Source organism: Mytilus californianus, unplaced genomic scaffold (genome assembly GCF_021869535.1).
Source record: "Mytilus californianus isolate M0D057914Y unplaced genomic scaffold, xbMytCali1.0.p SCAF_19, whole genome shotgun sequence".
Taxonomy (NCBI): Eukaryota; Metazoa; Mollusca; class Bivalvia; order Mytilida; family Mytilidae; genus Mytilus; species Mytilus californianus.
In genome coordinates this window covers 10,849,027-10,860,413 of record NW_026262667.1, presented here as the reverse complement: position 1 = coordinate 10,860,413, position 11,387 = coordinate 10,849,027, and the positions used below count along the sequence as shown (strand labels likewise).

At 33.9% G+C, this 11,387-nt stretch overlaps 1 protein-coding gene across 1 annotated transcript in view; it reads left to right on the top strand.

Annotated features, from left to right (window-relative positions):
- Positions 1-290: 290 nt before the first annotated feature.
- LOC127726924 (methionine aminopeptidase 2-like) overlaps positions 291-11,387 on the top strand; it is a 31,648-nt gene continuing 20,551 nt past the window's right edge. The window contains exons 1-4 of the mRNA XM_052234312.1: positions 291-483; positions 4,166-4,258; positions 4,591-4,641; positions 10,538-10,643. Coding sequence (XP_052090272.1) covers positions 333-483; positions 4,166-4,258; positions 4,591-4,641; positions 10,538-10,643 — 401 coding nt within the window. The 5' untranslated portion in view covers positions 291-332. The remainder of the gene's footprint in view (positions 484-4,165; positions 4,259-4,590; positions 4,642-10,537; positions 10,644-11,387) is intronic.

Genomic DNA, 11,387 nt, shown 5'->3' with positions numbered 1-11,387 from the left:
CTAAGCAATTACGTTAAATAAAATTTGATTGGATGGAGATATTTTTTTCCGAGGAATCACTAAATACCATTTTTTATTATTTTATGCATAAACCACTACTCAGTGTTGCTCGACCTTCCAAAGACATTTTCTCGTGATAGAGTTCTGATCAAACTTTGACATATACACTATTAAATGTAGGCAAAGTAAGTAAATTTTAATTTGAAGATTTACAAACTTTTATTTGTTTATTCAATTCGTACTCTGGTTTTGAACAAGCAAAAACGGGGACATGTGTACCGTCTTCTGTGGCATTTTTATTTTTATAAAGCAAACAAACCCTGAATGTTAGCATGGCTGAAGTAGTTGCAAATAAAGTTGAAACTCTAGTTTCAGAAACTGTTAATGGCGATGTAGATGATAAACTTATCGAAAATGTGTCTGAAAATCAAAATGACGACCCTGTCAAAAAGAAAAAGAAAAAGAAGAAGAAAAAGAAAGCTGGTAATTTTGTACAGCATGTGTATAGTAAAACTTGTTTATGTATTTCCTCATAATTTCCATTAAATCGACTGCCATGAACAGAGCTTGACATTTTGATGGAAAAAAATTGCCCTGACAATAAATGTTTACGTATTTATATTTATAGTGTAAATGGAGCGCATACGTTTTCTTCCATAATTCTGATCAGCTGATTACCAGCCACGGTTCTATCCCAGAACCTTTGGCACAATAGCCTGAGTGGATATTTATCTACATTTGTACTAGTATAAAAATAAGGAGATGTGGTATGATAAACAATTATAGGTCATTGTTGGTCCTTATTCTTGGCATAGCCCAACAGAAGCAGTGCTTGTTACCTGGTCAAATTAGCATCCATTATAGTCAATTTGGTACCTAAGATCCAATTCAGCATCCAATTACACATGATCTTGTACATGTTCACATATAATAGGATGTCATTATCTCCTAAGGAAACATATACTTTCATTATTAATTTATGACTCAAAACATTTTAAGTAATTGAAATTTGTTGTTATATATGGACTGAGACATATTTTATTATTTAAGTTGGACATTTTCTAAATTGGTCCATCAACTTAATCATCTGATTGAATTGTTTTCCACACTAGCAAGGAAAAATGGCGAAATGGTTTCTTATTTTTGTTTTGTTTCTTTCTAGTTATTTTTAAAGTGGGTATTGTTTGCATATTTAACATAACTAATTATTATGATTATCTTATCTTAAATGGTACTTAAATGGTACTTAAAAGCAAACACTTTAATTGATTATTTATATCAGGGAAAAAAACACCTGCTTCATAATCCAATTACAGAGGTGTGAAAATTTAATTTCATGACTAAATGACTTGGTTATTTTATTAATTACTTCAATAATTTGTTGTCCAGCCTGCGACTTTTGTCGCAGAAAGCTCGACATAGGGATAGTGATCCCGGGGCGCCAGCGGCGTTAGCTAACTTCTTAAAAGCTTTATATTTTAGAAGGTGGAAGACCTGGATGCTTCATACTTAGTATATAGATGCCTTATGTTACGAAGTTTTCCATCTGTCACATGTCCATTGTCCTTGACCTCATTTTCATGGTTCAGTGACTACTTGAAATAAAGTTAAGATTTTTTGTAATGTTAATTTCTCTCTTATTATGAGTAATAGGATAACTATATTTGGTTGTGCGTACCTTGCAAGGTCCTCATGCCCGTCAAACAGTTTTCACTTGACCTCGACCTCGTTTCATGGATCAGTGAACAAGGTTAAGTTTTGGTGGTCAAGTCCATATCTCAGATACTAGACTCAGATACTAGACAATAGGTCTAGCATATTTGGTGTATGAAAAGACTTTAAGGTGTACATGTCCAACTGGCAGGTGTCATCTGACCTTGACCTCATTTTCATGGTTCAGTTGTTATAATTAAGTTTTTGTGTTTTGGTCCGTTTTTCTTATACTGTATGCAATAGGTCTACTATATTTGGTGTATGGAATGATTGTAAGGTGTACATGTCTAGCTGGCAGGTGTCTTCTGACCTTGACCTCATTTTCATGGTTAAGTTTTTTAGTTTTGGTCTTTTTTTCTTGTACTATATGCAATAAGTCAACTATATTTGGTGTATGGAAATATTTTATGATGTACATGTCAGTCTTGCAGGTTTTATTTGACCTTGACCTCATTTTCACGATTCATTGCTCAGTGTTAAGTTTTTGTGTTTTGGTCTGTTTTTCTAATACTATAAGCAATAGCAGAGTTCGCGAAAACTTATTTTGACCTGTCGGTCATGGGACCGACAAAGCATGATTATTTGTCAGTCCTACACAATTTTAGCCAGTCCTACAAAATCTGTCAATTTTATCCTGAAATAAAATTAATAACATATTTTATCGAAAAATAACTTTATTAATATTAGTTTTATTCTTCGCACCCACAGGCAAATTAACAATGAAGGACCAGTTCAGGTCTTCTGATTGTTCTTATTTAAAGTCATCTTCACTATCCATTTCATCATCTGAATCACTTTCTCGGCTGTTACAGTATTTGTTTGCTCCATTGTAGGGTTCAATCGCCGATTGTTTGCCAGGGATGGCTCTATGAACAAATTAATTAGGCCACGTGTAGATCGCCGCTTTGGTTTGTTTATAATAAATCCATAAACCAGTACTGGAAATTGGCAGGGGGTACATCTGATGACCGATGTAAACACTTATTGGAAGCAGTTGCGGTACATCTAATAACCGAAGTAAAAAAGTGCTGAAATATGCACTACAACGGCAGTTTTTACATCGGTCATCAGGACCGGCACTAGCCTTTAAAATACTGGTCCGAGCCTCATTTTGACCGACAGGACCGACAGGACCGACAGGACCGACCAGTTTCGCGAACTCTGCAATAGGTCAACTATAATTGTTGTATGTAAGGATTGCAAGCTGTACATGTCTGCCTGGCATGGTTCATGACCTTGACCTAATTTTCATGGTTCATTGGTTAAGTCTGTATCTTAGAAACTATAAGCAATAGGTCAACTATATTTAGTGTATTGAATGATTGTAAGGTGTACATGTATTTCTATTTCTTGTTTGGTTTATATGACCTTGACCTCATTTTCTTGGATCATATACATGTTAAGTTTATGTGATAATTGTACATGTAGTAAAGCTTTATATTTAGGACTATCAACATAATATCAAGGACTAGTAAAGAAGGCGAGACATTTCAGCGTCTGCACTCTTGTTTATTCAAGTGTCATATATTGATGAATGACAAACAATACACAAATTGGATTACCAAAATATTTGACAAAAACTTTTTAACCTACGAATAATAAATAAACAAAATTTTCCTGTGCAAGTATTCTCAGAGCATACATACCACTTCATTTCTATAAGTTGCAGATTTTGTTAATGTTGAAATAAACATTTATTTTTGCTATATGAAATAATAGAAGACATGCATATGTCTTTAAATTTGAAATTTGTTGCTTCTGTACAGTCCTTTAAAAAGTCTCAACCTGCTACTATTATAATATAAAAATAAATTTAAAAATAGGGAAACATGTTAAAGCCATGTGTTGCCAGCCTGAACACCTTTCTCACTGACATACCCCTTAGTACCCTTTGTCTCATCTCACTACTGTGGAACACTATACAGATGTTGTCTAAAGTGATAATGATCAATGCAGGGTTATTTTGTGTTACATGTTTTTGGAGTGCACTTTACCTATGTAGTTTCAAGAGTGCAATTACCAGATACACTTGTAACACTAGTGTATCTGGTAATTGCACTCTTGAAACTTTGGTCTATTATGTTTATAAAATACACTAGTGTTACAAGACTAAAATATGCAAGATCGTAAAGTAAGTATGGGGAGGACAAATTATGAAAAAGCTCTACTTGATATGGAAAACTACAGGAAAAGAGAATGACATTAGTAATTGTATATTCCACATTATTTTCAAGGACATACACATTGTCAAAGTTTGAGGGATAAATGTATCCAATTTCTTGTACCCCTTTCCCAAACATGGCTCCAAGCTTTATGCATATGCCGGTGCTACTAGTCCCAGTCTGCTAGAGACCTGCTGTTTATATGTACAATATAAGATGCCAAGGGGGAATCAAGAATAAAAAGTTGAAGAGGGATAGACTTAATTTATGATGTACATATAATATTTTAGAAACTGATAATACAGAAGATGGTGAGAAAGATGAAGACATAAATGAAGTAAATGACAAATTAAGTAATCAGAAGCTGGAGAATGGAGAACCAGGTATAATTATTTGTTATGTCTGTTGTAATGGACATTATATACTTACCTATTTATATAGATCAGTCGCTATATATTTGATAGATGCATAAGAATAAAAAGAGATATCCTGTTGACAAAAGTTAAAGGTCAAGGATGGTTTGACAATTGTCATTTTGCCTTTCAAGAGTTATGGCCCAGGATTGCTTTTTCAATGAATTTAATAAATGTAAGAAAAAACTATTTTTCTGTCATTTTGACAGGCTCTTGCTTGAAGTAATAATGTTTTTACATTCATGATTGTTTTAAATTTTTTTATTTATGTTTGTCTTATTCTATAATTTGTATTTTTAAAGCTCAAGCTACAGGAGAAGCAACTAAGAAAAAGAAAAAGAAGAAAAAAGGAGGTCAGTTTAACTGTTCAGATATGATTAAAACAATCTATTTCAATTAGACATTATCAAACTTAAATTTTTATGGTACATGATTGTATGTGCCATTTAGGAGATTACTGTGTTGTATTTTTAGCCCCGATGGCATCAATTGGTGATTTGATGGTCGCAAATTAAGTTTACTGGCGACGCATAAGCGGGTATTTGCAACCATCAAATCTCCAATTGATGCCGTAGGAGCTTAAAATACAATATTGTTGTCTCCATTCTAATGAAACTGACAGAAAACAATGTCAAATCATACATTTAAAATCTGTCATACGTTGTATGGGCTTGAGCGTATGTTTTCATAGTATCAATTGTAAATTGATGCCATGAAAATTGGTGACGATATCCAATCGAAATGAACTTTGCAAACGATGTTGCATTCGAATTATTGTTTTATAATTTTAAAAGGATTCTTTAATACCCCTTTTGGGGGAAGGAGGGTAGAACATAGTTATCACTATATCCATTTGTCTCTCCTATCTGTCAAGTTTAAAAGCTATACAGATATTTATAAAACTGATTACAATTGTAAAACACTTCCCGAGGAAGTGCATAAAGTATAATAATCACAGTCCTATATTATGAAGGGGAGATAATCCTCAATATTAAAATTTGTCATGATAGTCACTCATAAGTGAAACTCCTCCTTAACATTAAAGCTGATATTGATGAAACTTTACACAGTTGTAGAACATTGCCTGAAAATATGCTTTCAAGATTATAATATCTGTCCTATATGTGAAAGGGGGGATACTCATATTTACTTATTTCAATATTTAAACATGGAGTTAAAGTCTCTTGTAAGCTGAACTTCTATACAAATAATGAGATGTGGTATGATTGGCAATGAGACAGCATATCAAATTGAAACCAAAGGAGGATGTAAAAAACTAGTCTATAGGTCACTGTATGTCCTTCAACAATGAGCAAAACCCATACCATATTCTAAGCTGTAAAACGCCCCTACATGACAAATTATGGAACAATTCAAAAGAGACAACTGTGACAGTTGTGGTTTTGCCATCGATATAGTTTTAGTATTAAATATGAATTTAACTAAGTTACTGGGCTCAAAGTTAACCGAATTTTCTCAGAATTCTTACCTGTGTTTATTTTTATCTCCTTTCGTTAATTATAAAGGTTTTAGGTCCATATTGGTTCAAAGTCTTTCAGTTTTCATTCTTGTTATTCTCAGCTGATTTTACCGTCAAACTGGAAGTGGGATTTAGCTCGTGCAGAAGCACGAACTTTTAGTAACTTAATTTCATTGGTCTATTGATAACTATTTCAGTCAATCAGAGCATTATATGTAAAAATTATTCGTAGTCTTTCGGGTAGATAGTTATTTTTATATCCTAAAAGCTAGGTATTTTACAAAGTAAAATCTGTGAACTGTAAAGGGTTCATTTAAGTTTAAAAGGTCATACTTTTTATACTGATGCAAAAAATTTTTGCAGTCGTATATTGGTATGACGTCGTCGTCGTCGTCTGGCGTCGTCCTGCGTCGTCCGAAGACACATTGGTTTTCGCACTCTAACTTTAGTTTAAGTGAATTGATCTCTATGAAATTTTACCATAAGGTTCAATACCACAAAAGGAAGGTGGGGATTGATTTTGGGGGTTATGGTACCAACAGTTAAGGAATTAGGGGCCAAAAAAAAGCATTTTTGTAACTTCTAGACATAACTTGTGTGTTTGTGTATGGATCTCTCTGACATTGTACCACAAGGTTCCATATCACACAGGGAATGCTGGGATTGATTTTGGGGGGTAATTGCCTCAAAATATTAGGAATTAGGGGCCAAAAAAGGGGCAAAAAACAAGCATTTTTCTAGTTTCATGACAATAACTTGTGTGTAAGTGTATGGATCTTTCTGAAATTGTACTACAAGGTTCCATATCACAGAAGGAAGGTTGGGATTGATTTTGGGGGTTATGGTATAAACAGTTAAGGAATTAGGGGCCAAAAAGGGGCCAAAAATAAACATTTTTCTAGTTTCCAGACAATAACTTGTGTTCAAGTGTATGGATCTCTTTGAAATTGTACCACAAGGTTCCATATCACACAGGGAATGCTGGGATTGATTTTGGGGGTAATTGCCTCAAAATATTAGGAATTAGGGGCCAAAAAAGGGGCAATAAACCAGCATTTTTCTAGTTTCATGATAATAACTTGTTTTCAAGTGTATGGATCTCTATGAAATTGTACTGCAAGGTACCATACCACAAAGGGAAGGCTGGGATTGAGTTTGGGGGTGATGAATCATAAGGGGGTTCAAAAAATTTGGGGGGGGGGATTTTTTTTTCCTTTTTTTTTTCTTCTAAAATTTTCCATTTTAAGTTGGTTATTTCTGTTTTATATTTAAAAGCAAATAATAATGATATGGTAGGAGATACACACCAAACAGGATGTGTAATTTTTTATATAATAAGTATTGTGCAATAGCAAGAAATTTTCAATTGCACAGTATTGCACAATAGCAAGAAATCTTTAATTGCACAGTATTGCGCAATAGCACGAAATCTTCAATTGCACAGTATTGTGCAATAGCAAGAAATATCCAATAGCACAATATTGTGCAATAGCAAGAAATTGTCAATTGTACAGTATTGCGCAATAGCAAGAAATATTCAATTGCACAGTATTGTGCAAAAGAAGATACTTCGTCTAAATTGCTTATTTCTTGACCAATTTCAATGGGGTTTTATTCTTGAATTCTTGGGGTTCTTTAATATGCTGATTCTAACCGTGTATTAAGTTTTTGGATTTTGGGCCCCGATTTTAAATTGGTCCACATTGAGGTCCAAAGGGTCCAAAATTAAACTTTGTTTGATTTCATCAAAAATTGAATTATTGGGGTTCTTTGATATGCCGAATCTAACCGTGTATTTAGATTCTTAATTTTTGGTTCCGTTTTCAAATTGGTCTACATTAAGGTCCAAAGGGTCCAAAATTAAACTTAGTTTGATTTTAACAACAATTGAATTCTTAGGGTTCTTTGATATGCTGAATCTAAACACGTATTTAGATTTTTGATTATGGGCCCAGTTTTCAAGTTGGTCCAAATCGGGGTCCAAAATTAAACTTTGTTTGATTTCAACAAAAATTGAATATACGGGGTTCTTTGATATGCTGAATCTAACAATGTATTTAGATTTTTGATTTTTGGGCCCCATTATCAACTTTGTCCACATTGAGGTCAAAAGGGTCCAAAACTTTGTTTGATTTCATAAAAAATTGAATTCTTGGGGTTCTTTGATATGCTGAATCTAACCATGTATTTAGATTTTGGATATTGGACCATAATAGGTGAATGTCCAATTTAAAATTTTTAAGTTCTTAGACCACATTCATTCTGTGTCAGAAACCTATGCTGTGTCAAATATTTAATCACAATCCAAATTCAGAGCTGTATCAAGCTTGAATGTTGTGTCCATACTTGCCCCAACTGTTCAGGGTTCGACCTCTGCGGTCGTATCAAGCTGCGCCCTGCGGAGCATTTTATTCTACTATGTAAGTCCGTATATTTCTTAAATTCATTGGTACATGTCTTAAGGCGACAGGTATGTTACCCGAGGGAATTGTGTTCAGTTCTAGTTTTTGAGACCGTTTACTTAGTTTAGTACCAGAGAGGATTGTTTCAATCCATTATATTGGTATTCAAACTTGCGCAATTTTGTAGTTTATAGCCTCCTTTTTATACGACCGCAAAAATTTGGGTTGTATATTGGTATGTTGTCGTCGTCGTCATCGTCCGAAGACACATTGGTTTTCGCACAATAACTTTAGTTTAAGTGAATGGATCTCTATGAAATTTTACCATAAGGTTCAATACCACAAAAGGAAGGTTGGGATTGATTTTGGGGGTTATGGTACCAACAGTTAGGGAATTATGGGCCAAAAATAGGCATTTTTGTAACTTCCAGACAATGACTTGTGTTTAAGTATATGGATCTCTCTGAAATAATACCACAAGTTTCCATACCACAAAAGGGATGGCTAGGATTGGCTTTTGGGGGGTTATGGCTCAAACTGTCTAGGAATTTGGGGCCAAAAAGGGGAAAAAACAAGGGTTTCCTGGTTAATGGACAATTTAAAAGCAGTGTAAGGGATGTAATCACAAAACAAAATTGTTCAATGTTGGATTACCTCCCTTACACTGCTTTTAAATTATCTATTTGAGACTTTTATGATGGATTTAAATTGGTAATTATGGTTGCAAACTCCATTGGAAATTTGAATTGAGATTATGACCATATTTTGAGGGAAAGAATTTGATTTGTGGAAAAGGGGGGGGGGGAGGGGGGTAAAAAAGAAATTTTGGGGGGCAATATTTTTTTTCATTTCAGATTCCAGAAATTAAAAAGAAAATTTCATCAAAAATTTTTTTTTTTGCAAAAAAAAGGGGGGGGGGGGGGGTCAATACGCAACAGCAAAGTGTATTTCACAAAAGCAAAATATATTCAAATCATATAACCAATTCTAAGTTCTTTGACTACAGTTATTCGGTGTCAGAAACCTATTATGTGTCAAATATTTAATTACAATCCAAATTCAGACCTGTATCAAGCCCGAATATTGTGTCCATTTTCGCCCCAACTGTTTAGGGTTGGACCTCTGCGGTCGTATCCAGTTGCGCTCAACAAAGCATTTTATTGTTAGATAAATTTAGTTAGGACATTTTTATAGATACTCCTGGTAGGTCAACTGTCACACAAATCCTGGTTTCAAGTTAGATAAATAAAATAAATAAGTATAATTTGTTTGATATTGATGATTGAATTTTGTACTTTGTTATAATAAAAGTTGTACTTTAAAATCTTTGTTTTCAAAGCCTATACAAGCATCCGAGAGATATAAACCAAGAAGGGTACTCCACTTCACAGTTCAGGACTTGTCCCTACCGAACCCCACCATGCACTGGGACCTGCTCCTGTTACACAACCAACAACCTCATGTATGCTTAAAACAAAAAAAACTAAAAATCAAATAAGGCAGACAGCAATTGACAACAACCACTGAATTACAATATTCTGACTTAGAACAGGCACATAAAGAATAATGCAGGTTAAACATGTTTAAGCTGTCAATGCTTCCCTTACCTGGGAAAGTTGTTTTACAGCATAACAAAAGAACCAACTGTACAAATCAGTTGGAAAAGACTTGATTCATCAGATCTACACTAAACAAAAAAACTCTCAACAAAAAGACAAAAAACACAGGGTATGAGTACTTTCAGTTGCTGAAATCAAGTAGCTAGACAGATATTGAATAAACTTACTGTTGTAGAATAGGATGTGCATAAAGGAATAAAATCCAATCTCAGATGTTGAAGGGGAGATAATCAAATTTACTTACTTCAATATTGAAAGTATGATAATAGTTCCTTTTAAGTGCAACTCCTCCTAAACAACAATACAAATATTGACGAAACTGTGCACAGTTGAAGAGCTCAGTGAGGATGTGTAATAAGAGTAAAATCCGGTCCTGCATGATAAAGAGGAGATAATTGAATATACTTCAATATTGAAATATGTGGTGATAGTCTGCCATAAGTGTAACTCCTCCTTAACAGATAGACAGATATGTATAAAACTTTAAGCAGTTGTAGAACACTACTGGATGATGTGCTTAAAAAGTAGTCCTACAAGTTAAAGGGAGATAATAGATACACTACAGGAGGATGTGCTTAAAACAGTTGTATCCATGTCCTACAAGTCAAAGGGGAGATGATAGATACACTAAAATACATGTTTGTTATATACATCAATTATCAAATATAAAATTATATATACACAGTTGTTTGAATTACCATTATATATTTGATTAGTAATTATTACATGAGAGAATATTATTTTTTAGGTGGTAAGCAGCAGACAGATCCACCTTCCTTACCAATATCAGAACTTTTTCCTGATGGAAATTATCCTGAAGGGGAAATAATGAAACATCCTGAAGTCAAGGACTTGTAAGTATCATGAAGGGGAAATAATGAAACATCCTGAAGTCGACTTGTAAATATCCTGAAGGGGAAATATTGAAACATCCTGAAGTCAAGGACTTGTAAGTATCCTTAACTGAAAAATAATGAAACATCCTGAAGTCAAGGACTTGTAATTATCCTTAACTGAAAAATAATGAAACATCCTGAAGTCAAGGACTTGTAGGTATCCTTAACTGAAAAATAATGAAACATCCTGAAGTCAAGGACTTGTAAGTATCCTTTACAGGAAAAATGAAACATCCTGCAGTCAAGGACTTGCAAGTATCCTTAACTGAAAAATAATGAATCATCCTGAAGTCAAGGACTTGTAAGTATCCTTAACTGAAAAATAATGAAACATCCTGAAGTCAAGGACTTGTAAGTATCCTTAACAGGAAAAATGAAACATCCTGAAGTCAAGGACTTGTAAGTATCCTTAACTGAAAAATATTGAAACATACTGAGGTCAAGGACTTGTAAGTATCCTTAACTGAAAAATAATGAAACATCCTGAAGTCAAGGACTTGTAAGTATCCTTTACAGGAAAAATGAAACATCCTGCAGTCAAGGACTTGCAAGTATCCTTAACTGAAAAATAATGAAACATCCTGAAGTCAAGGACTTGTAAGTATCCTTAACTGAAAAATAATGAAACATCCTGAAGTCAAGGACTTGTAAGTATCCTTAACAGGAAAAATGAAACATCCTGAAGTCAAGGACTTGTAAGTA